Consider the following 27,585-nt stretch of genomic DNA (forward strand, 5'->3'; position numbering starts at 1 on the left):
ACATAAAAGTTTAATATTTTAGCAAAATCAATTTAAATAATTCTTACTGTAAGGTTTGAAACAAAGCTATTTTAGCTACTTTATTACATAATTGCTATATGTTCCCTGTACTGTAGAAAATTTAGAAAATAAAAAATGGAAAAAAAATATCTCTAATACCATCACCAGAGAAACACATAATATTTTGGTAGAAATCATTTTAGAGCTTTTTCTTTGAAAGTATATGTCTAAATACACACATTTTTTAGTAAGAATCTACACTGTTTTACAGCTGTTTTTTTCACTTCATGTAGCTGTGTATTTAGATGGCTGTTATGTAGTTGTACTATAATTTTATTTAACAGTTCCTTTTTTTAAGATGTTCAGGTTATCACTTTTTTGCTTTTATGAACCCTGATGACTGTCATCTTAGAAGTTTTGGCATATTGTTCTGATGGTTTCCTTTAGAGGTATTCCTAAAAGTAGGATTGCTGGGTAGGTGCATTTTAAGATTTCTGGGGTTGGGGTTTTTACAGTGAGTATCTGTTTTCACATCACTGTCTTTCAGGAAAGGACTTTAATAAACTTGCATTTCTCTTTGTGGATTATGAATAAATAGTTATTTAAAGCTAGGAAATCATAACTGTTCATGCTGATTTATTTACCTGCATAGAGTATTGTATCAAAGAATGCACTGCAATATCGGGGGAATTCCCAGCATGATGCCCAGGAGTTTCTGCTGTGGCTTTTGGATCGAGTTCATGAAGACCTTAATCATGCTGTGAAGCAGAGTGGCCAGCCTCCTCTAAAGGTGAGGGAAAACTCAGCCTAGCAGTCAGGGAGCAGCTCCTACTTGGGGCCGGGGCATTCAGTGAAAAGAAGGAGGAGGGTGTAGATTGTTCTCTTAAACCTCCACCAAGGAATTACTGCAGTTTGTATTTAGTTAGGTTACTATGATGAAATTGGCTAAGCTTTCTGGTGAGTATAAAATTTAATAGATACTTAGAGGATGGATATTTCACCTTGTTCACTTACCGCTGTGCCAGCAGAGACAAGAGATGTGTCCCAAGGAGCAGGTGGTCTAGTGAGGAAGGAGTCGTTTGCATGTATGACTAGCTTCAGACTTAAAATTTCGTGATTCCAGTCCACAGATTGGTTTTTAAAGCAGAGATTTACTTTCTATTCTAAGACACACAGTCTGTAGATCACTGAAACAAACGCACAGTCAAAAGATAAATGTTTATAAACTGCAACTTACCTAATGAATAAATAAATTAAAAATGTAAATATATGGATCTTTTTGTTATTAGGATTGGATTTGAGCATAGGCACCGAACCACTAAAATATTCTTATTGAGAAACAATGATTCATTTTCAGTTTTGTGCTGCTTTAATACGATGGGTAAAATGATTTCTATCTATAATGGAAATAATTAAGACTAAAGAGTTGCCTCCCTTACACAGCTTTTAAAATTTTTTGTAATTCTGCTCTGTACCTCAAATTTTAAATTTCTAATTTTGGTATCTTGTTAAATTACTCTGATCCAAGGTCCTTTTGTGCCTGCACACTTTCTACACAGTGATGTGGCATTCATTATACTATCTTATGATCACATGGTTCGGGGTTGACTCTCCCACCAAATTGAGACATCCTCAAGGTCAGGCACAATGTCTTATCTTTATATCCTTAATGTCCTGCACAGTGCTCTCTGCATGTAGTTGCAGATTCTTAGTAAATAATTGTTAGGTGGAGGGACATGAAAAGGTTAAATAAAATACACAATAGAGTGTTAATAGGCACCAGAATGAGCAGCACAGCTCAAAAGTGCCAGATAATTTAGGCATGTGAGGACTTGGAGCTTTAAAGGTGGTTGGGAATTACTTCCTGGACTCTTCCAGGTTGAAGGGGGGTTGAAAGTTGGAGGGAGAGTGCATCCTGGGGAAGGTGAGCTGCCCAGCTGCCTGAATAGAGGTGGAGCGAAGGATAAATGTGGTGTTTGGAGAGCCTGTGAGGAGATGAGTCTGTCAGCACATGCCTTTCACCTAAGCATCTGGACTTGATGCATAGCTTGTAGAAGTGAAGGACATTTGTAACTTTTTCAGGTTCATTTTAAATCAATAATAGCAATTTCTAGTCTGTGAAATTTTAGTTTCTTTTTTTTTTTAGCCACCATCAGAAACTGATATGATGCCTGAGGGACCATCCTTTCCTGTCTGTAGTACTTTTGTACAAGAACTTTTTCAAGCCCAGTACAGGTATGAGCAAATCATATTTTCCCTCTTACTTTGTCTGCTTGATGCAGTTCTAGGTGATCTTAATCTGGGTGTCTTACATTTTTTTTTTAAGATCTTCTTTGACGTGTCCTCATTGTCAGAAACAAAGCAACACTTTTGACCCTTTCCTCTGCATCTCTTTGCCAATTCCTCTACCCCACACCAGGTAAGAACAGAATTCATAAAATAAAGACTGCACATTCCTGGAGAGTTTCTGTAGTTTCTTACTAAGCTTTTATACTGATTTAGACAAGTAATGCAATTAATGAGAGATCAAATTGTTAAAACCTGGCAGAAATAAATACCTATTTGAGTTTGAAGGGTGAGCAGGTACATGAGACAAGTGAGAAAAGGTGCCTTGGCATCTTGTTTAGTTTGTCATCCATTGGCAGGATAGGAGGGGGGTAGGTCATGGACTGCCTTCAAGCTTTTCTAGAGACCTTACATTGCATTTTTAATTAGGTGCTTTATTTTGAACTGTTTCTTAAAATTTCCAGGAGCTATCTGGTTTTTAAGAAAATATCAAGCACAAAACCAAATGCAGATATGTCATATTTTTGTTCTATGAAAATTGCCTTTTTCAAAGATCTCTTGATTATTGTTTGATACTTTTATTTGGGTATAAATGAAGTTTTTCTGTTTGACTTCCAAATAAAGGCAGGAGTTAGCTTCGGTTTTATGTGTATCTCAGGTCAGGTTTGTATTGCTGTTTCTATGTTTTAGTTGGAATAAGTGGCTAATGAGAAGATCTGACTTTGATCCGTACAGGCCTCTCTATGTCACTGTAGTGTATCAAGGGAAATGCTCTCACTGCATGAGGATCGGTGTGGCCGTGCCTTTGTCTGGGAGTGTTGCCAGACTTCGGGAAGCAGTGTCTATGGAAACAAAGATCCCCACTGACCAGGTAATGAGCCTGCTAAGACCCATTACACAGGAACTTCAAAAGTGTTGCTGCTCTTCTGGAATTTTTAAAATAGTTCTCTGCCAGATATGGTTAGATAGAAATTTAAAACCAGTTGCTTCTAGCTTTGAAAAAAAAAAACCAGACTCCCAAAGAGAAAAAGATACAGAAACACTTATTATGCTTCTTTTAATTGTATATACAGTTTTAAAAGGAAAAACTGTGACTTTATACCAAGACCTTCTAGTTTTGTATGTGAAGTGATCCCTTGTAAATCATCCTTATGGATACTTATGTGAGTAATAGAAAGTGCATCCCTTGATATTTAAAGGTTCAGAATACGTGACCAGTGGCTTCAGATAACCCCTTTCCAAATGGTGGTAAGAATGTATACCTTCTTGCAGGGTTCTGTACATAGTAGATGCTCAGTGCATTTTGTTTTGTGATTAAAGCTGGACCAGAATCTCTTACTTTGTTTAGCTAGGAGCTGAAAGGAAAGTGGTGCCTCTTCCTCCCTTGGTAACTCTTTGATAAGAAGTTATATTTAAATTGACCAAAAAAAAAAGCCAAATCATCCTCTTTTGGCCTGTTTGTGACTTGATATATTTTTGCTTACAGTTTTTACTTAATTCAAGATTTTTTTTGGAAAAACCTTCCCATTTTAAAACTTATTAATGAAAGATGATTCAGTAGTTCAATAGCTTTTCACTAGATGGCTTCTTTGAAGGCTCTATGTAATCACTTGAATACTAAAGGTGTTTTGTACTTTGGCCTCATGTGACCTCATCTGCGAAGTTACCACAGTAAAATAAATACAACAAACAGTTTTGCCCTAATGTAGCAAATATCTCATATTTTCAAAGGACAAGTACTGGCACATTGATAAAACGTTCATATTCTTCCTTACTCTGAAGAACTCTCCACCTCACCCCCCTTCAGATTGAGAATAAGGACAGAAAGAGGGAGGCTTCGGTGTGTGTCTAAGGCAATCAGATTCTATCTTTAAAGCTTCCAGTGCTGTCTGGCTCTTGGCATATGGTTTAAACTGGTGAAATGAATTACAATTTTGCTTTTGACTTGAGCTTGCTGGAGAAAATGAATTATATTTTCAGGTTCACTGGTAGAAAAACAACATGGTCATTTAAATCATTAAAAGGAAAAATGTGCCAGCATTATTTTTCCTGAACTATTTATGGAATATGTTGCCAGGTGCTTTCACTTCATCGACTTATAAGGTGTTAGTACCAGTAGAGGGGAATCCATTCCAAGTCTGTTATTTGAAGGAGACCCAAAGGAACCATGTGACTTGTTCAGCATCACAAGGGCTGGCTGGTGGCAGGCTGAGACTGGAACCTCCTCATACCCAATCCAGTGGTTTTTTTCACTAGACAATGCTGCTGAGCATGTAATGAAGTCTCTAAATGTCTCTATTGTCTTTTACCTTTCTTTTCTGTTTCACTGTAAAATAAATGCTCAGCCATTTTAGAAATAAAACTTAGAAAGTGAAAAATGTCTCGTACTATGTAGAGGGTTACTAATTATTAATGCTAATGTTATATATTCATTCAAATTTTTTCCTGTACTTATATTTACCATTTTATAAAAATGGAATTACTTTACACATATTGTTCAGTACTTGTATTTTCCATGTCATTGTAAATATATCATATAGCTCATTCTTTTTAATAGCTTTATAATTTCTTTGTGGTTAGTTCCTATTATTGGACATTTGAGTTGATTTCATTTTATTTCCAATACATGTATCCATGGTTATTTGACATTTTTTTAACTTGACAAGGAGAAAATTTAGTGATGTGGGAGAAAATCTCTGCAGGTCAGATGTGGGCTTCATCCTGGCTATGAGACTGAACAGTCGTGTCGTCCAGCCTGACCTCGCTTCCATTCCAGCCTGACCTCTCTTCCATCGCTTCCCGTCTGAAATGAGGAGGTTAAATTTTTAAATTTTTTCCAGACCAAAACTTAGAGGAACTCTCAATTTTCTGCTGTAGCATTCTAAACATCAGGGTATATTGTTATGTAATTCTAGAGGGTATTGTGCTTTCAAGATTCTCTCATTAAAGACAAATAATATGGATTCTATGAGATGCTTCGTGGTAGAATTGGGAGATCAGTGCTTATTGACTTTCCAGTTATCCAGTTATTTACATTTTCCCCACTTTTAGATTGTGTTAACGGAAATGTACTATGATGGGTTCCATCGTTCCTTCTGTGACACAGATGATCTGGAAACGGTCCATGAAAGCGACTGCATTTTTGCCTTTGAGACTCCAGAAATATTTAGGCCTGAAGGAATTCTCAGTCAAAGAGGTAAACAAGCATCTGTTTCCATAATACCACCTGGCTTTGCAGGCTTAACAACGGCCTCTTTTTGGATGTCTATTACATGATGGTGTTTATTTTATGGTAACGAAATTACCTGGAAGAAAGCAGTTGTTACTGTTATAGGCAAAACTGTTTTCTTAATTTCTAACCTTTATTGTCTGCACTTGTGATAGTACCCCCTTACCCTCCACGCTTAGGACTGACTGTGTTCTCCCTTTAGGTAGCCTTTTTGTTGTCTAATGATGGTATTGGGGAGGATGTACTGTGTCACTGTTGCTACTGCTTATTTTTGTTGTTGTATTTTGCTGCCAGCTCTGATGTTTATTTCCGAAATTCTAAAATTAGAAACATTTGCTCTGTTTGCTTTAGAATGTTTTCTTGATTTGTGCTTTTAAGAAATATTCATGAAACTCTGTTGATAAGCAGCAAAATAGAATAAAACTATGGAGAGGGCTGTGCGTTTTTCAGCGTTTTGGGCTGTGATTTGGACCTTATCCTGTCTCTTCCCTGTCCTTGGAGGATTACAGGGCTGTTTCTGATTCTTTTTGCCTTCCTTCCTGTTCTCTCCCTTCCTCTCTACTCCTCTCCCCTCCCCTCCCCTCCCTTTCCCTTTCTTAATTATGGAAACATACACATGAAATAAATTTTCCCATCTAAACCACTCCCAAGCATATATATAGTGAGATTAATTACATTCACATTCCATTACTAAAACTTTCCCATCTCTGCAAACAGAAACCTTACATCCATTATGCATTAACTCCTTATTCTTCCTTACCCTCTGCCCTTGGCATCCTGTGTTGTACTTTCTGTTTCTGTGAGTTTGCAATTCTCTCGTAATTTTCTTTGTAGTTACTATGGGGTTTAAATTTAACATCCTAAATCTATAACAGTCTTGGTTGGTTTGAACTAACTTAACTTCAGTAGTTTATAGACTACATTACTATACCCTTCTATCTCCCCACTTTTATGTTGTTCTTGTCACAAATTACATGTTTATACATTATGAGTCCCAAGCCACTGATTTATCATTACTTACTTTCTTTTTTACCTGTTAACTCAGCTTTATTTTTAAATGTGCAAATAAATATTTTGCCCTGGAGAGGAGTTTAAGGTTGTTGTGTGTTTAAAACTCCTCACAACAAAACTGGCACAATGAAGAAATCCATACCAAATGAATCATTCACATACATCAAAGTCCATGCACTGATTTAATTTATCCACAGTATTTAGGATAAATTGAAGGATTTGACATTATCAACACTTAAAAAAAAAAGTCATTTGTGACATTGCTGGTATTAGAACAACCAGTTTATGGTACTGGTCCAAAAGAAATTCAGTGACAAAAACCAAAACAAAACTGAGACTGTGAATTAATTCAGACATCCCACATCTGAAGAAAAACACTTTTCTTGTGAATTTTAATAACAAATATAAATCGAATGTTAGAGCATGGACCACTGCTGCCATTGTGACCTGAGCCAGTTTTCAAGATTTTGAATTAGGCTGTCCTGGAGAAGGCACCAGACTTAAAGCTGAGATAGTCTGACACATGCCAAGGGACCATGAGGAGACCTGTTGTTTAGAACAGAGTAATGTATTAGAACAGCAACAACAGGAAATATTTAAAAATATATTCCAGTGAATGAGTACCATCAAATCTTGGTGTGATTCAGACTATTCTCTAACAAGGTCCAGTCTGGAAAATTCATATAATTAGGAATTTGGAGCTAAAAAACACATATTGGTTTTGTGAATACATTCCCAGTGTATATTTGCATTATGCTTAAGGGCTACTACTATATTGTAGAGACTTTAAAAATAGTGGTAACTTTTTGAAAATACTACTTACTTGTAATAAATAGTTTTAGTTAAAGTATTTTACCAGATAAAGGCTCCTGAGCGTCATATTGGCTTTCCATTTTTCCATATCAAGTATTCATGAGAAAACAGTAAGAAGAAAAACAAAGCAGTTTTCTTCTCATTTTAAAAAGTTCTTTTTTCAAGGTGGTTCATATGTTTCTAAATTAAATATACAGGCAGCAATGCAGATAAAAGGAGAAACTGAGGGACCACTATTTAAGCTAAGTGAGAGGAAGACATAATCTGTTATACACAGAAAGGTAAAATGTGGCTCAAAAGAGTACAGTGTATGGGACCCTTCCATATGTGAAATAAGCAAGTATTATCAACTTGAAGTTCCCATTACATCATGAATGCAATTCACTTTGGGGAAGATAGTTTAATATCTCTCAGAAAAAAATAGTGTATATTTTTCTATCTTAAATAAAATGGTGGTTATAAAGTCCAGTGCCACCAAGTGACCTTCATTCTGTCCCAGACTGCTGAAAGAGAATCAAGTGTGGGACAGACATCTAAGATGGTGAACTGATAGTCCGTGTTCACTTTGCCACCATTGTAGTAATCAATGATGTATCTAACTTCTGTCCCACACACTTGTCAATCCAATCATGTCTGTCAGAAAGTAATTCATACCCCATCCAGGAGTGAATTCTTGCCCTTGGTGAATACTCTTTAGCCTCTGCCTCTGAACCACATCAATAATGGACCACCAAGACATTCCACAGCATGAAGGGTTTCCTACTTCAAAATTTCCTTGCAGGCCTGTTCATTATTCTGATTGTAAATTCTAATAATAATATACATGTCTTTCTGACTAACATCCTACTCTTTCCACTTCCACCCTTTCTTTATTTTTATTTTTTCCCACCCTTTCTTTAACATAGCATTCCAAAATATCTGGATAAACCTCCTTTTTCTCTGAGTCTGTTCTCGGAATGGAAGACTCTTCTCTGACAGCAGCAGTACAAATAGCTGAATGGGGCCTGGCATTTGATTGGGTGGTGACATCAGAGTTGAAGTATCTAGGTTCTCTTTGTTCTCAGATGTTCTAGTTTGCTAGCTGCTGGAATGCAATATACCAGAAATGAAATGGCTTTTAAAAAGGGGAATTTAGTAAGTTGCTAGTTTATACTTCTAAGGCTGAGAAAATGTCCTGATTAAAACAAGTCTATAGAAATGTCCAATCTAAGGCATCCAGGGAAAGATACCTTGGTTCAAGAAGGCTGATGAAGTTCAGGGTTTCTCTCTCAAGTGAGAAGGCACATGGTGAACACAGTCACAGTTTCTCTCTCAGCTGGAAGGGCATATGGCGAGCACGGCATCACCTGCTAGCTTTCTCTCCTGGCTTCATGTTTCATGAAGCTCCCTGGAAGGTGTTTTCCTTCTTCATCTCCAGAACACTGGCTTGTGGACTCTGCTTCCTGGTGCTGCAGCATTCTCTGCTTTCTCCAAAATGTTTCCTCTTTTATAGTATTGCAATAAACTCATCAAGACCCACCTGAATGGGTGGAGACACATCTCCACCAGTTTAACAACCACTCTTGATTGAGTCACATCTCCAGGGAGATGATCTAATTACAGATTCAAATATATAGTACTGAATAGGGATTAGAAGAAATGGTTGCCTTTACAAAATGGTATTAGGATTAAAACATGACTTTTCTAGGGTACATACATGCTTTCAAACCAAAACATCAGCTATGGTTGCCTTAAGATGGCATGTACTCATATGCGCATTCCTGGTGGGCAGGCACAGAAAACGCTTTTCTCTCACAGGTTAAACATAAGGGTTCTGCACTCACTGGACAGCCTCTCATTTTCCCTTCATGCTTTGGACATCTTGAAGGTGGGGATGCCGTATGATGATCTGAAACACTGGAGGTCTGAACTACAGTAGCAGAAGTTGCAGGCAAACCCTTTGTTGGAGGAATCACAGTGTTAAATCCAAAGAATTCCAGATATTCACCTGACTCCTCTCCCGGACTGCTCTGGGTGGCTGACCCTGCCTCTAATTGCCAACCTGGGCCTAGAGCTTTTTTTTCTTTTTGTACGGACAGGCACTGGAAATCGAACCCAGGTCTCTGGCATGGCAGGCAGGAACTCTGCTTGCTGAGCCACCGTGGCCCACCCCCTAGAGCTTTTTTATCAATAGCTGTTAGTAAGAACTAACAGAAACAGTTTGCTTTCAGCTGGCAAGGTCATCAATATACTTTCACTGTCCTATCTCAGGGGTATATCAACTCTCCAGCCCTATGTTATAATCTTGTCCACAGGGATATATATATATTTTTAATTACTTTTTAATTTTTTTTTTAAATACCAAAAACACCAAACAAATGCAAACATTCGTAGCTTTTGATCATTCTGTTCTACATATATAATTTGTAATTCACAATATCATCATATAGTTGCGTATTCATCATCATGATCATTTCTTGGAACATTTGCGCCTATTCAGGAAAAGAAATAAAAAGAAAACAGAAAAAAATTCATACATACCATACCCCCACCCCTCCCCCTCACCAATCACCAGCATTTCACTCTAAATTTATTTTAACATTTGTTCCCCCTATTATTCATCTTTATTCCATGTGTTTTACTCATCTGTTGATAAGGTAGATAAAAGGAGCAGCAGACACAAGGTTTTCACAATCACACAATCACATTGTGAAAGCTATATCATTATACAGTCATCTTCAAGAAACATGGCTGCTCTAACATAGCTCCACATTTTCAGGCAGTTCCCTCCAGCCTCTCCACTACATCTTAACTAACAAAGTGGTATCTATTTAATGCATAAGAATAACTTCCAGGACAACCCCTTGACTCTGTTTGGAATCTCTCAGCCATTGATATTTTATTTTGTCTCATTGCACTCTTCCCCCTTTTGGTCGAGAAGGTTTTCTCAGTCTTTTGATGCTGAGTCTCGGCTCATTCCAGAATTTCTGTCCCATGTTGTTAGGCCTAATTTTAAGTAGGCTTGACCTATCCTTTGTGGGGTTAAGTTTCATATGAATAAAACCCAAGATTGGAGGCTCAGCCTAGGCTTTGATTGCCTGCACTGCTTGTGAGAATATCAGGAATTCAACTTGGGGAAGTTGAATTTTCCCTCTTTCTCATCATTCCCCAAAGGGGACTTTGCAAATACTTTTTTATTCACTGTTCAAATCACTCTGGGATTTATCGGGGCATCACTCTGGACAAACCAACAAAATCTCATGCCCTACTCAAGGTTCCATATACTTATGGTGTTCAGTTAAGCTGTCTACATAAGTTATGTTAGGAAATGCACTAGACAAAATATAGATTTTGTACCAAATAAACATTTTTTGCTTTAGTCTTACGCGTAAGGTAAAAAATTAAAATATTAATTACCATCTATTTTTAGCACCCTGCAGTAATGACATTTCTTTGTTCTTCCTCATGCAAAAACATTTTTTAAATTTGTACATTTAGTCGCTATCATTATACACTCTAGACATTCCTAGATTATACCATATCAGTATTTATCGTCTATCTTTCTTTCTGATTTCATTTGTGCCCCCAGCCCTCCTCCCTCTATCATTCTCACATTCAGCTTCATTCAGTATTTTAACATAATTGTATTACAGTTGGGTAGTATTGTGCTTCCATTTCTGAATTTTTACATTCAGTCCTGTTGCACAGTCTGTATCCCTTCAGCTCCAATTACCCAATATCTTACCCTATTTCTATCTCTTGATGGTCTCTGTTACCAATGAAATTCTCCAAGTTTATTCACTAATGTCAGTTCATATCAGTGAGACCATACAGTATTTGTCCTTTTGTTTCTGGCTGATCTCACTCAGCATAATGTACTTAAGGTCCATCCATGTTGTTACATACTTCATAACTTTATTCTGTCTTACGGCTGTATAATATTCCATCGTATGTATATACCACAGTTTGTTTAGCCACTTGTCTATTGATGGACATTTTGGCTGTTTCCATCTTTTCGCAATTGTAAGTAATGCTGCTATAAACATTGGTGTGCAAATGTCTGTTTGTATCCTTGCCCTCAGGCTCCCTGAGTAGATACCTGGCAATGATGTTTCTAGGTCATACGGCAATTCTATATTTAGCTTTTTGAGGAACTGACAAACTGCCTTTCACAGCAGTTGTACCATTTGACATTCCCACCAACAGTGGATACGTGTGCCTCTTTCTCCACATCCTCTCCAGCATTTGTCATTTTCTGTTTTATTGATAATGGCCATTCTGGTGGGTGTGAGATGATATCTCGTTGTTTTGATTTGCATTTCTCCAATAGCCAATTTCTCTTCATGTGCCTTTTGGCCATTTATATTTCCTCTTCTGAGAAGTGTCTGTTCAGGTCTTCTGACCATTTTGTAATTGGTTGACTGTGTTTTTGTTGTTGAGTTGAATAATCTCTTTATAAATTCTGGATACTAGACCTTTATCTGATATATCGTTTCCAAGTATTGTTTCCCATTGTGTAGGCTGTCTTTTTACTTTCTTGATGAAGTTCTTTGATGTGCAAATGTGTTTAATTTAGCAGAGTTCCCATTTATTTCTTTCTTTCTTCAGTGCTCTTGCTTTGGGTGTAAGGTCTAGGAAACCACCTCCTAGTATAAGATTTATAAGATATTTCCCTACATTTTCTTCTAATAGTTTTATGGTCTTAGATCTAGTGTTTAGGTCTTTGATCCATTTTGAGTTAATTTTTATATAGGGTGTGAAATATGGGCCCTCTTTCATTCTTTTGCATATGGATATCCAGTTCTCTAGGCACCATTTATTGAAGAGACTGTTCTGTCCCAGGTGAGTTGGCTTGACTGCCTTATCAAAGAACAGTTGTCTACAAATGAGAGGGTCTGTATCTGAACACTCTATTCTATTCCTTTGGTCAGTATATCTATCTTTATGCCAGTACCATGCTGTTTTGACTACTTGTAGCTTCATTATATGCCTTAGTCAGGTAGCATGAGACCTCCAGCTTCATTTTTTTTTCTCAGGATACTTTTAGCTATTCAGGGCACCCTGCCCTTCCAGATAAATTTGGTTATTGGTTTTTCTATTTCTGAAAAGTAAGATTTTGGGATTTTAATTGGTATTGCATTGAATCTGTATATCAGTTTAGGTAGAATTGACATCTTAACTATATTTAGTCTTCCAATCCATGAACATGGTATACCCTTCCATCTATTTAGGTCTTCTGTGATTTCTTTTAACAGTTTCTTGTAGTTTTCTTTGTATAGGTCTTTGGTCTCTTTAGTTAAATTTATTCCTAAATATTTTATTCTTTTGGTTGCAATTGTAAATTGAATTCGTTTCTTGATTTCCCCCCAGAGTGTTCATTACTAGTGTATAGAAACACTACAGATTTTTGAGTGTTGATCTTGTAACCTGCCACTTTGCTGTACTCATTTATTAGCTCTAGTAGTTCTGCTGTGGATTTTTTTGGGGTTTTTGACATATAGTATCATATCATCTGCAAATAGTGAGAGTTTTACTTCTTCCTTTCCAATTTTGATGCCTTGTATTTCTTTTTCTTGTCTAATTGCTCTGGCAGGAACTTCCAACACAATGTTGAATAACAGTGGTGATAGTGGACATCCTTGTCTTGTACCTGATCTTAGGGGGAAAGTTTTCAGTTTTTCCCCGTTGAGGATGATGTTAGCTGTGGGTTTTTCATATATTTCCTTTATCATTTTGAGGACATTCCCTCCTATTCCTGTCCTTTGAAGTGTTTTCAACAGGATAGGTTGTTGAATTTTGTCAGATGCCTTTTCTGCATCAGTCGAGATGATGATGTGGTTTTTTGCTTTGATTTGTTGATATGTTAATTGATTTTCTTACGTTGAACCATCCTTGTATACCTGGGATGAATCCTACTTGGTCATGATGTATAATTCTTTTAATGTGTTGCTAGATTCAATTTGCTACAATTTTGTTGAGGATTTTTGCATCTCTATTCATTAGAGAGATTGGTCTGTAGTTTTCTTTTTTTGTAATATCTTTGTCTGGCTTTGGTATGAGGGTGATGTTGGCTTTCTAGAATGAGTTAGGTAGCTTTCCCTCCTCTTCAGTTTTTTGAAGAGTTTGAGCAGAATTGATACTAATTCTTTCTGGAATGTTTGGTAGAATTCATCTGTGAATCCATCTAGTTCTGGACTTTTCTTTTTGAAGAGTTTCTTAATGACTGATTTAATTTCTTTATTTGTGATAGGTTTGTTGAGGTCGTCTATTTCTTCTCGAGTCAAAGTTGGTTGTTGATGCCTTTTTAGAAAGTTGTCCATTCCATCTACATTGTCGTATTTATTAGCATAAAGTTGTCGTAGTATCCTGTCATTACTTCCTTTATTTCTGTTGGGTCAGTGGTTATGTCTCCTCTTCCATTTCTGATATTATTTATTTGCAACCTCTCTCTTCTTTTCGTCAGTCTTGCTAAGGGTCCATCAATCTTATTGATTTTCTCATAGAACCAGCTTCTGGTTTTGTTGATTTTTCTCAATTGTTTTCATATTCTCAATTTCATTTATTTCTGCTCTAATCTTCATTATTTCTTTCCTTTTGCTTGCTTTGGGGTTAGTTTGCTGTTCTTTCTTTACTTCTTCCAAGTGGACAGTTAATTCCTCAATTTTTGCCCTTCCTTGTTTTTTGATATAGGCATTTAGGGCAATTAATTTCCCTCTTAGCACTGCCTTTGCTGCATCCCATAAATTTTGATATGTTGTGTTTTCATTTTCATTTGCCTTGAGATATTTACTGATTTCTTTTGTAATTTTTTCCTTGAATCACTGGTTGTTTAAGAGCGTGTTGTTGAGCCTCTATATATTTGTGAATTTTCTGGCCCTCTGCCTATTATTGATTTCCAGCTTCATTCCTTTATGATCTGAGAAAGTGTTTTGTATGATTTCAATCTTTTTAAATTTGTTGAGACTTGCTTTGTGACCCAGCATATGGTCTGTCTTTGAAAATGATCCATGAGCACTTGAGAAAAAGGTGTATCCTGCTGTTGTGGGGTGTAATGTCCTATAAATGTCTCTTAAGTCTAGCTCATTTATTGTATTATTCAAATTCTCTGTTTCTTTTTTGATCCTCTGTCTGGATGTTTTGTCCATTGATGAGAGTGGGGAATTGAAGTCTCCAACTAGTATGGTAGATGTGTCCATTTCTCTTTTCATTGTTTTTGGTCTTTGCCTCATGTATTTTGGAGCATTCTGGTTCGGTGCATAAATATTTAAATGATTGTTGTATCTTCATGTTGAATTGTTCCTTTTATTAGTACATAGTATCCTTCTTTGTCTCTTTTAACTGTTTTACATTTGAAGTCTAATTTGTTGGATGTTAATATAGCTACTCCTGCTCTTTTCTGGTTGTTATTTGCATGAAATATCTTTTCCCAACCTTTCACTTTCAACCTATGTTTATCTTTGGGTTTAAGATATGTTTCCTGTAGACAGCGTATAGAAGGATCCTGTATTTTAATCCATTCTGCCAGTCTATGTCTTTTGATTGGGGAGTTCAGTCCATTAACATTTAGTGTTATTACTTACAGGTAGTACTTTCTTCTACCATTTTGCCTTTTGGATTTTGTATGTCATATCTAATTTTTCTTCTGTTTACCTTTACTGATAGTCTTCATTTCTAAACTCTTCTCCACCTCTCTCTCTCTCCTGTCTTTTCATATCTGCCTCTATTGATCCCTTTAGTATTTCTTGCAGAGCCAGTCTCTTGGTCACATATTCTCTCAGTGATTTTTTTGTCTGAAAATGTTTTAATTTCTCCCTCATTTTTGAAGGACAGTTTTGCTGGGTATAGAATTCTTGGTTGGTAGTTTTTCTCTTTTAGTAATTTAAATATATCATCCCACTGTCTTCTTGCCTCCATGGTTTCTGCTGAGAAATCTATACATAGTCTTATTGGGTTTCCCTTGTATGTGATGGATTGCTTTTCTCTTGCTGCTTTCAGGATTCTCTCTTTCTCTTTGACCTCCGACATTCTGATTAATAAGTGTCTTGGAGTATGTCTATTTGGATCTTTTCTCTTTGGGGTATACTGCACTTCTTGGATCTGTAATTTTAAGTCTTTCATAAGAGCTGGGTATTTTTCAGTGATAATTTCCTTCAGTAGTTTTTCTTCTCCTTTTCCCTTCTCTTCTTCTGAGATACCCACAACACGTATATTCATGCGCTTCATATTGTCATTCAATTCCCTGATTCCCTGCTCATATTTTTCCATTTTTTTCCCTTTATTTTCCTTTGCTTATTGGATTTCAGAAGTTCCGTCCTCTGGTTCACTAATCCTGTCTTCTGCCTCTTGAAATCTAAATTGTAGGTTTCCATTGCTTTTTTCATCTCTTCTACTGTACCTTTCATTCCCATAAGTTCTGTGATTTGTTTTTTCAGACTTCAGTTTCTTCTTTTTGTTGATTCCTTGCCTTCTTTATATCCTCCCTCAATTCATTGATTTGATTTTTGAAGAGGTTTTCCATGTCTATTCATACTTTCTGAATTAATTGTTTCAACTCCCGTATCTCATTTGAATTGTTGGTTTGTTCCTTTGGCTGGGCCATAGCTTCAATTTTCCTAGTGTGATTTGTTATTTTTTGCTGGTGTCTAGGCATTTAATTACCTTAATTAGTTTGTTCTAGAGATTGTTTTCACTTCTTTTACCTAGAGTTTTCTTGTTGTATGAATTTGTTGTCTGTCTGTTCTTTGACATTCAGTTAGCTTTTTCTGGACCACTAGCTTAGGCTTTGTTTAACAGAGGATAATTTTTCAGTTTTTGTCTTCTTGTTTCTTGCCCTGCCTCTATGGTCCCTTTTTCCCCCCACTCTTAGGAGGGTCTGCTTAGGTATTATAGACTGCAGCCAGGTTTTCCCAGACCAAACTGGCCTCCTATCAGGAGGAAAGAGTCACCTGCATCAGTTTTCCCTGAGGGTGAGACCCAGCAGGTTGAAAGACTTTCCTGTGAAGTCTCTGGACTCTGTTTTTCTTATCCTGCCCAGTATGTGGCACTTGTCTGCCTGCAGGTCCCACCAGCATAAGATGATGCAATACCTTTAACTTTGGCAGACTCTCCCTGCTGGGGGTATGGTGGAGATAGAGGAGATGCTGTAGGCTGATTTTAATGGCTTCAAATTACCAAGCCCTGGTATCTGTATTCCTTGAGGGAGGGATTCCACCTGAGTTAGGTCTCACCCCTCCCCTGGGGAAGGCACCGGCTCCAGACAAGCTGTCAGACGAGCTTGTTTCTGCCTATGCCTGTGGCAGTTGCAGCCTGAGAAGTCCTGCCACTGTATCCAATGGCAGCCAAGCCTCCATAGAAGCACAGTCATAAAAACCTCTGTTTCTTTTTTCTTTTTTTTTCTTATTTCTTTTTCCATCAGCCTTGCCTCCTTAGTGCCGGGGCAAAAATGAGCGACCTCCGACCTCCGCTTTGACCAGGTTCACCTGAGGTGGGGGCCTGTTTTTAGTAGTCAGAATTTCTGAATTAATTCCACACTTGAAGCTTAGTTGCACTCAGCCCCTGCTGCTGGTAAAGTCTCTTTCCTTTCCCCTGTGGGAAGCAGCCTGTGGGGGCGGGGTGCTGGCTGCCGAGGCTTTGGGAACTCATGGTTCTTGGTGGGGGGGGCTCTCATCTGGTCCAGCTGGTCCAGACTGGGGTATGTTGCGTGTCTGGTCACTGACATGGCTCCAGGAGCTGTTCTGTACTGTTCCTGGTTATTTAGTAGGTGTTCTGGAGGACTAACTAAATCCCACATGTTGCTAAGCTGCCATCTTGGCTCCTTCCACAGGGATCTTGATCATTTCTCTCTCCCACAGGAATTACACTGGCCCATTATATTGATGATACTATATTGATTGGATGTAGTGAACAAGAAGTAGCAACTACTCTAGATTTATTGGTAGGACATTTGTGTGTCAGAGGATGGGAGATAAATCCAACAAAAAATACAGAGGCCTTCCACCTCAGTGAAATTTCTAGGTGTCCATCCACTGTGGGGGGCATTTCAAGATATCCCTTCTAAGGTAAAGGATAAACTGTTGCATCTCACCCCTCCAATGGAAAAAAAAAGGCACAATGCTGAGTTGGCCTCTTTGGATTTTGGAGACAACATATTCCTCATTTGAGTGTGTTCCTCTGGTCCATTTACCCAGTGTCCAGAAAAACTGCTAGTTTTCAGGGGGGACTGGAGCAAGAGGAGGCTCTGTGACATCTCCAGGCAGCTGTGCAAGCTGCTATGCCACTTGGGTCGTATGATCTGGCAGACCCAATGGTGCTGGAAGTGTCAGTAGCAAATAGGGATGCTGTCCGGAGCATTTAGGCAGGCTCCTATAGGATACTCACAACAGAGACTTTTAGGATTTTGGAGCAGAACCTTCCGTCCACTGCAGATAACTACTCTCCTTTTGAGAAACAGCTTTTAGCCTACTACAAGGTCTTATTAGAGACTGAATACTTAACCATGGGCCACCAGGTTCCCTTGAGACCTGAGTTGCCCATTGTTCTAGTCTACCAAAGCTGCCAGAATGCAACAGACCAGAAATGGATTGGCTTTTTATAAAAGGGAATTTCATTTAAAAATATATAGTTCTCCAGAGGAAAGGCAGCTAACTTTCAACTGAGGTTCTTTCTTACATGGGAAGGCACAGGGTGAACTCTGCTGGCCTTCTCTACAGGCCTCTGTGTTCCAACAACTTGCCCCGGGGTGATTCCTTTCTATATCTAGAAAGGTCTGGGTTGAGCTGTGAGTGCTCAGATGAGGTATGCTAAGATGCTTGGGCTGTACTACATTGAGCTCTCTCATTTAAGCATCCAGCCAATTAAATCAAACATCATTCATTGCAGCAGGCATGCCTCCTAGCTGACTGCAGATGTAATCAGCAACAGATGAGGTTCACATGCCATTGGCTCATGTCCACAGCAGTAAAATTCACCTGACCAATTTGACACCTGAACCTACCTACCACATCCATCTTGAGCTGGGTGTTGTTTGATCCAACAAACCATAAAGTTAGGTGTGTACAGCAGCACTCCATCACAAAATGGAAATGGTATAATAGAGGTAGGGTGCGAACAGGTCCTACAGGCAGAAGTAAGTTACATGAGGAAGTAGCCCAAATACCCACAGCCTGCACTCCTGCCACATTACTGTCTCTTTCCCAGACCAGAACTATGGCCTTTTGGGGAGTTCGCTACAGTCAGTTGACTGAGGAAGAGAAAACTCAGGTCTGGTTTACAGATGGTTCTGCAGATAAGCAGGGACTACATGGAGGCAGACAGCTGCAGCACTACACCCCTTTCTGTGATGTCCTTAAAGGACAGTGGTGAGGCCAAATCCTCCGAGTGGGTGGAACTTTGAGCAGCGCAGCTGGTTGTTCATTTTGCTTGAAAGGAGAATTGGCCAGAGATGCATTGAATGGGCTGTTCTAATGGTTTGGTTGAATGGTCAGGGATTCGGAAAGAGCATGATTGGAAAATTGATGACAGAGGGTCTGGGAAGAGGTATGTGGATAGACCTTTCTGAGTGGGCAAAGAACTTGAAGGTATTTGTGTCCCATGTGAATGCTCATCAGGGAATAACTGCAGCAGAGGAAGTTTTTAATAATCAAGAGGATAGGATGACTTGTCCTGTGGATACAAGTCATCTTCTTTCCGCATCACTCCTGCCATTGCCCAGTGAGCTCATGAACAAAGTGGGCATGGTGGTAGGGAGGGAGTTTATGCGTGGGCTCAGCAACTTGGACTACCACTCACCAAGGCTGACCTGGCTACGGTCACTTTGAGTTCCCAATCTGCCAGCAGCAGAACCCACACTTAGTCCCTGATATGGCACCGTGCCCCGAGATCAGGCTGGTACATGTTGGCAGGCTGATTATATTGGACCACTTCCATCTTGGAAGGAGCAGCAATTTGTTCTAACTGGAATAGAGACATTTCAGATATGGGTTTGCCTTCCCTGCATGCAATGCTTCTGCAGAAACTACCATCTGTTGCTTACAGAATGCCTTATCTGCTGTTCTAGTTTGCTAGCTGCCAGAATGCAATATACCAGAAATGGAATGGCTTTTAAAAGGGGGAATTTAATGAGTTGCTAGTTTATAGTTCTAAGACCCAGAAAATGTCCAATAGCCAAATCTATAGAAATGTCTAATCTAAGGCATCCTTCCAGGGAAAGATACCTTGGTTCATGAAGGCTGATGAAGTTCAGGGTTTCTCTGTCAAGTGAGAAGGCACATGGTGAACAACAGTCAGGGCTTCTCTCTCGACTGGAAGGGCACATGGTGAACACGGTGTCATCTGCTAGCTTTCTCTCCTGGCTTCCGGTTTCATGAAGCTCCCCGGGAGGCGTTTTGCTTCTTCATCTCCAAAGGTTGCTGGCCTGGTGGACTCTCTGCTTCGTGGTGCTGCAGCATTCTCTGCTCTCTCTGAATCTCCCATTCTCCAAAATGTTTCCTCTTTTATAGGACTCCGGTAAACCAATCAAGACCCATCCAAATGGGTGGAGACATGTCGTCACCTAATCCAGTTTAATAACCACTCTTGACTAAATCACATCATCCAGGGAGATGATCTGATTACAATTTCAAACATACAGTATTGAATAGGGATTATTTTAATGAAATGGGATTTTGATTAAAACGTGCCTTTTCTAGGGGGCATACATCCTTTTAAACCAGCATATCCACTTGTCATGGTATCCCAGACAACACTGCCTCTGATCAGGGAACCCACTTCACAGCAAATGAAATGTGGTAATGGGCACATGCTCATTGAACTCTCTGGCTTTACTATGTTCCTCATCATCCAGAGGTAGCTGGATTGATAGAATGGTGGAATGGCCTTTTGAAGACCAGTTACAGTGCCAACTAGGTGGCAGTAGGTGGCAGTACCTTGCAGGGCTGGAGCAGTGTTCTCCTGGAGGCTGTATATGCTCTGAATCAGCATCCACTATATGGTGCTGTTTCTCCTATAGCCAAATGCACCGTTCCAGGAGTGAAGGGGTGGAAATGCCTGGAAGTGACACCTCTCACTATCACCCTTTGTGATCCACTAGGAAAATTTTTGCTTCCTGTCCCTGAAACCTTAAGCTCTGCTGGTCTATAGATCTTAGTTCCAAAAGGAGGAGTGCTCCTAACAGGAGACATAGCAATGATTCCATTGAACTGAAAGTTAAGACTGCTATGTAGCCAGTTTGGGCTTCTCATGCCACTGAATCAACAGACATGAAAGGGAATTACTATAGCAACCTCCTTCCTACACTAATCTCTCACCCTCTTCAAGTTCATCTGGAATCCTATATCAAATTCCAATGATTAAGAGCTCACAATCAAAAGTGCAGTATGGTGATAGAATGCTTGCCTTCCATGCAGGAGACCTGGGTTTGATTCCCGAACCATGTACCACCTTCCCCCCTCCAAAAAGAAAAAAAAAAGTGCAATATGGTCTGCCTCCAGATCTGTTCTGAGGATTAAAAGCAGTCATGCATATTTTTCACACCTGTGGGGCTTTTTCTACATATGGATTCCTCTTTTTGAAATGTTCTCCCCTTTTAGCCCAAGGAACTCCTTTCCATCTTCTCTTAAGCTTTGGAATCTTTTTTCACCTCTACTAACAGACTTGGGTGCATCACTCACTGATTCGAGCCTTCTGTATATGCTAATATTATGACACTTATCACATCACTTTCAATATTTACAAGTCTGTTTTCCTCGCTTGGTTGAGAGGGATGTGGGTTGTCTTTCATTCATCTTTGATTAGCTTCCTTAGTCCCTAGCATATAATCAGACATTAATAAACATTAATTGAATAAATGAATGACAATCATGGCAAAGAGATTAGTGAATTATAAACCAAAGGAAAACACAGGTTGACTATTAACTAGCAAAGATGAAAAAAAAGTTCTTGAAAACATTTTATACATATTCTAAAATTTTTATTTTGAAATAATTTAAGACTTGGAGGAAAATGCCAACGGTAGTATAAAGCATTCCCATTTGCACTTTACTTAGATTCCCCAAAGTGTTGACATTTTACTGTTTTGCCGTATCGTATTCACTCTGTGTATATGTATTATATGTATGCTTAATATTTTTGTACCTATTTGAGAATAAATTGCAAACATAATGACTTTTATGCAAATAAATACTTCACTGTATATCTTAAAAACAAGGACATCATCTTATATAACCAAAATACAATCATCAAGATCAGTAAATTGAAATTAATTTGATATTATTATATTCACACCATTCTAATGCATGTGAAATGTGTCTCATTGTAGTTTGGATTTGATTCCCCTAATGACTAATGATGTTGAGCAACTTTTCATTTGCTTTCTGGCCATTTGAGTATCTTTGGAGAAACGTCTGTTCAAGTCTTTTGCTCATTTTTAAATTGAGTTGTCTATTTGTTGTTAAGTTGAAGGATTTCTTTAAATATTTTGGCATTAAATTTTTATTGAATATGTGATTTCCAGATATTTTCTCCCATTGCATAGCTTGTCTTTTGCTTTCGTGATAAAGTCCTTTAGGAGCAAAATTTTAAAATTTTAATGAGGCCCCATTTATCTATTTTTTTTCTTTTGTTGCTTATGCTTTGGATGTAAAGTCTATGAAGCAGTAGTTAACACAGGTCTTGAAGATGCTTCCCTATGTTTTCTTCTAGGAGTTTGATAGTTACAGATGTTATATTAAGGTCTTTGATCCATTTTCAGTTGATTTTTGTATATGGTGTGACGTGTAGGGGAGAGGGGTCTTCCTCTTTTTTTTTCCCCCCCAACATCTGTTGAAGAAACGATTCTTTTCCAATTGTGTAGTCTTGCCCACCTTGTCAAAACTTAGTTGGCTATAAATGTACAAGTTGACTTTTAAACTCATTTTGATTCCATTGGTCTATATGTCTGTCCTTATGTTAGTACCATGCTGTTTTGATTATGGTGGCTTTGTTTTAAGTTTTAAGGTTGGGAAGTGTGAGTCCTCCAACTTTATTCTTTTTCAGGGTGGCTTTAGATATTTAGAGCCCCTTACCCTTGTTTATAAATTTGATGAGTGGCTTTTCCATTACTGCCAGAAGGCTGTTGAAATTTTGATTGGGATTGCATTGAATCTATAAATTGCTTTGGGTAATGTTTTGGTTGGCTAAAATTTCAGAATGTGATGTACCAGAAATGGTTTGGCTTTTTTAAAGGGGATTTATTAAGTTAGATGTTACAGTTCTAAGGCCATGAAAATTAAGGCATCAACAAGAGGATGCTTTCATTCAAGAAAGGCTGATCTTCTCTGGGGTTTTCTCTATCATATGGAAAGGCATGTGGCAGTGTCTGCTAGCCCTTCTCTCCTGGGTTGATTACAGAATGGCTCTCAGCTCCTGTTTCGGCTCTCCAAGCATCTGTGCTTTCTCCAAAATATCTCCCTCTTAAAGGACTCCAGTAAGCAGATTAAGACCCACCTTGAATAGGCAGGTTCACATCTCCCTGGAAACCACCTAATCAAAGATCCCATTCAACAAAAGATCTGTTTTCACAAGATTGAATTAAAAGAGCATGGCTTTTCTTGAGTACATAACAGTTTCAAACCAACATTGATATCTTAATGATACTTAGTCTTCCAGTCCATAACATGGAATAGTCTTCCATTTATTTAGGTCTTCTTTTATTTCTTTTAGTAATATTTTGTAGTTTTCTATGTAAAGGCCCTATATGCAGGACCTTTATATTCTTGTTTAGATTTATTCTAGAAATTTCATTCTTTTATTGCTCTTGTGAATGGAATTTTTTCTTTATTTTTTCTTCTGATTGTTCATTCCATGTGAATAGAAATACTCAGTAATTTGTGGGTGTTGATTTTGTACCCTACCACTTTACTAATTTATTGACTCTAAGAGCTTTGTTGTGGATTTTTCAGTATTTTCTTTGTATAGGTTCATATCATCTGCAAATAAGTTTTAGTTTTTCCTTTCCAATTTGGATGCCTTTTATTTATTTTTCTTGCCTAATTGCTCTGGCAAGACCTTCCAGTACAATGTTGAATAACAGTGGTGCCAGTGAGCATCCTTGTCTTGTTCCTGATTTTAGAGGGAAAGCTTTCAGTCTTTCACCATTAAGTATGATGTGAGCTGTGGACTGTATAGTCCCTTTATCATGCCAAGGAAGCTTCCTTCTATTCCTAATGTTCTAAGTGTTTTTATCAAGAAAGGGTGCTGTCCCACCTCTTTTTTTTTGGATGCATGGTCTGGGAATTGAACCCAGGTCTCCCACATGAAAGGCGACCACCCGTCACCCAGTCCCACATCTTTTAAGATTATTCCTAGGTGTTTTGTTTCTGTTGTGAATAGTTTCCTCTCTCTCACCCCCATTTATATGTTTTTCCCAGATACTATTGATCTGTAGAAAGTTATTGATTTTTGTATAGTCATTTTTAAGTTGAGTATCATATCAAACTCTCTTCTACTGAGTTCTGTGGTTATCTTGGTTTTTCTAGAGAATCATATCATCTACAAATAAATAATGATAATTGTAACTCTTGTTTTCTAATATGTATTTAGTGTCCTGGCAACTAAAACAAATACCATACAGTTGGTTTAACAGCAGGAGTTTAATGTCTTCTGGTTTCAGAGGCTTCATCCCAGGGTCGGTATCTTTTGGCTGGTTGGTAATCTTGAATTTTAAGTAACATGGCAATGCACATGATGACATCTTCTTTCTCTTCCAGGTTCCGTTGACTTCCAGCTTCCCATGGAAGTGTTCCCAAGGCTTCTTTTGGTCCAATTTCCTTTTCTTATAAGGGCTTCAACCATATTGGATTGAGGCCTACCTATCAGTTAGAGCACACCTTATGTTGTAACATCTTCAGAGGTCTTATTTACAAATGGGTTCACACTTATAGGACTAGGTTTGGGGCCTGAATCTGCCTTTTGTGGGGTGAGGGGGCATGATGCAATCCCCAGCATAGTTGTTAGGCATTTAATTTTTATTCTGCTCTTACTGTATTTTCAGAATCTTGGAGAATTACATTGCTTTGGTAGGCATCTTTGCCTCATTTTTTGACTATAAGAAGATGCCGTTGGTGCATTTTTAAGTATGATTTGTGTTGTTGGTTTGAAATAGGTATTTATTTATTCTATTTTTTTCTATTTGCAAGGTTTTAAACTAGGAATGAATGTTATATTCTGAACAAGCATTTGATAAAATATTTCAAGATAATAATTATGACATCTACTGAGTGCTTTCTGCACACCAAGCAGTAGTCTATATTCTTCACATGCATCAACTTATTTAAACCTCACAATAAATCTATAAGATTGATTCTTTTATTATTCTCATATTTCTGATGAAGGAACTTAAGATACATAAGGTTGCATACCTTCTCTAAGATCAGCTAGTTAAGTGGTAGAGCCAAAATATAGGTAACCCTGGCTTTAGAGCCTGTTCTCTTAACAATTACGCCATGCTTCCTCTCAGTGGTATGTTTCTTTGTTTTGGTTAGTACTATGATAAATTGATATAAATTTATTTTTCTCATACTGAACCATCCTTGCATTCTTTGTCTAGTATGCTTTTCTTTTAACACTATATTTAAGAATAATTTTATGAGTTGATTTTCTGATTCACTAATTTTCGTCTTAGCAGTATCCCTTCTGCTATTCAGTTGAGGCCTGATGGGTTTTTATTTAAGCAACTATGTCCACTATTTCTCTCTTTTCATAGCAACGCTTGTTTTATGAGTATAAAATCTCTTTGTATTTATAATTTTTTGTATGCATACAGCTTAAAAGAGTTCTACAGCATTATTAAAAAGTAGCAGATCTGGAGTTCAGCCCTGGCACCATGGGATTAACAATTCCATCCCGACCAAAAGGGGGAAAAGAAGTGTAACTAATAAAGTATCAGTCACTGAGAGAGTTCAAATAGAGTTGAGGGGCTGCTCTGGAGATCACTCTTACACAAGCTCCAGGTAGACATTGCTTCCTATGATAACTTGCCAAACTCCAACCAAAACCATTCCAGCCAATCCTAGGACAATATATAAGGACAGTAACACCTAGGACAATATATAAGATTCTACAAAGGTTCCATACACTAGGGTAACTTTTCAGAAACCTGTAACCTCCAGATGAAACAGCTAAGTCCTGAAACCTAGAGGGGCCAGCCTCTCTAGAACATCAGCTAGTTTCCCTACCCCATATTATTGACCGCCCCTTCCAACATGAAAAAATTAGAATAGGCATAGCCAAAATACCCCTGAAAAGTGGGATAGAAAGATCAAAGGTGATGGTGGAATTATACAGAGAAGGTAGGGTTTAGCAGATGAATATGACTGCTGAATCATTAAATTGATATTTCTTTTAGTCTCCAGTATCTTAGAGCAGCTAGAAGTAAAAACCCAAAATTGTGGAATTGTAACCCATGCCGAACTCTGAAATCTGTTCTCCAACTAATTGTTGTGCCATGCTTTGAAATTTATTGCTTTTTTGTATACGTGTGATTTTTTTTTACAAAAAACTTGATTGTGAGTTAAAAAAAAAAAATAGCAGCTCCATACTTCCTTTCCACTGTCATTTGCCCCTCTTCAAAGGCAACCAGGTTTACTTCTTTTAGTTGATTACTTTTGTGTTTACCTCCCTGTCTTAAATCATATTACTACTTTTAAAATTTTTTGGTGTGAGGTTTTATTCATTGACTTCTCTCTAGGGAAGATGAAATTTCACCCGTTCCTCTTCCTGCTCCCACCATAACACCCACTCCTGTCCGTCTAGCCTCCCAGCGTAGCTCCATCATGGTTTTGATTGGAGCAATATTTAGTGTTTATATTATGATTATGTGAAAACTTTCATTCCCACCCAATTTTTTGTTTTCCTTGGAGTCAGTATTTTTCATGTGTGTTTGTCTGCTTTGTTTTTCTATACATTTTCACTAATTCATCACCAAACTTCTTTCTTGGTCAGTTGCATTAGTTGATGTGTAAGAATATGCATGGCATTGACTATTCTTTTACTTTAATATCTTTGAATCTTCTGATCTTCATGGTCTGGACTGGTTGTCCAGACATGTAATCATTGTCCAGGGGATTCCTATCATCTCTTTCCTGTGCTCAATCTTTGTTCCGTATAATTTTTCATGTTCTTGCTTGTTTTGGTTGAACACATTCTGTGGCAGCTTCCTTGAAAGATGGTGGCTAATTGTTTGAGAATTTGAAATTATTTATAATCTGCTTCACACTGGGTTTGCAGTTTGGGTGAGACTAGCATTTTAGAGTGTACATAATTTTCCTTCAGAATTTACCATTTGAGAAGCTGAAGCCATTCTGTTCCTGTTCATTTGTGACTTTTTTCTCTCTGGAAGCTCTTAGGATCTTCTCTTTATTCTAAAGAGTTTTGAAGTTGACTGATAGTGTATCTGGGAGTGGGTCTTTACTCCCCTGTTTTGCTGGGTACTCTGAACCCTTTCCACCTAAAGCTCATGCCCTTTAGTATCAGGAAGGTTTTAAAAATTATTTAATTGATGGTTTCTTCTTTGTTTCCCTTGCTTTCTTCCTTTGAAACGCCTATCATTTAGATGATGGAATTCCTGGGTTGGCCCTTTAATTGTCTTATCCTCCCTCCTTCCCCCTTATTTTCCATTTCTGTCTTTTTTTTTTTTTTTTAACTTTCTCAGAGATTTATTCAACTTTATTTCCAAGCCCTTCTATTGAGATTTAAAAAAATTTCTTCTCTCATATTTTAAGTTCTGAGAACTTTTTGGTCTTATTTTTGTTTTACAGTAGTGTATTGCTCCTGTTTCCCGGTTGTAGTATATTTTCTTAACTTTCTGAGGATTTTAACTGATGGTATTTTAAAAGTTTAACTGTAGTTGGCCCTACCAGCCAGCCCCTCCTTTTCTGTTTGCTTTGATCTCTGTCATTCGTATTGAGAACTCTCCTCAGTTCATAACCAAGCTAAGCCCTGATTGTCTGCTCCTGTTTAGGTGTTGGTTCCTAAAAGGTTAAGTGGACCCAGTAGTACTTGGATGTGGCTTCTTGACTGTGAGCTTCCCTGCAGGATACTCTGGCTGAGCCATGTAGAATCTTCAGATCTTCCTTCTTGGGCTTCTTAGATTCCCTGGAGGACTCCTGTATCCTTATTGGAGGGGGATGGCTACTTGCAGTATTCTGGTTGCTAATTGGGGCTGGAGGGCTGAGAAGTTCACTTATCCCCATTTTCAGTGCACTGCCCTCACCTTCACGTGTGTCTGTTAGTAT

At 38.1% G+C, this 27,585-nt stretch overlaps 1 protein-coding gene and 1 pseudogene across 3 annotated transcripts in view; one reads left to right on the forward strand and one right to left on the reverse strand.

The window, feature by feature from the left end:
• USP31 (ubiquitin specific peptidase 31) overlaps nucleotides 1-27,585 on the forward strand; it is a 133,735-nt gene that overhangs the window by 54,068 nt on the left and 52,082 nt on the right. For all 3 annotated transcript variants that reach the window (XM_077141557.1, XM_077141559.1, XM_077141558.1), the window contains 5 exons: nucleotides 653-790; nucleotides 2,147-2,235; nucleotides 2,327-2,419; nucleotides 3,022-3,157; nucleotides 5,338-5,482. In XM_077141557.1, the coding sequence (XP_076997672.1) occupies nucleotides 653-790; nucleotides 2,147-2,235; nucleotides 2,327-2,419; nucleotides 3,022-3,157; nucleotides 5,338-5,482 (601 nt within the window). The remainder of the gene's footprint in view (nucleotides 1-652; nucleotides 791-2,146; nucleotides 2,236-2,326; nucleotides 2,420-3,021; nucleotides 3,158-5,337; nucleotides 5,483-27,585) is intronic.
• Nucleotides 7,796-27,543, reverse strand: LOC143667796 (holocytochrome c-type synthase pseudogene; annotated as a pseudogene).

This window comes from Tamandua tetradactyla, chromosome 23, assembly GCF_023851605.1.
Source record: "Tamandua tetradactyla isolate mTamTet1 chromosome 23, mTamTet1.pri, whole genome shotgun sequence".
Taxonomy (NCBI): domain Eukaryota; kingdom Metazoa; phylum Chordata; class Mammalia; order Pilosa; family Myrmecophagidae; genus Tamandua; species Tamandua tetradactyla.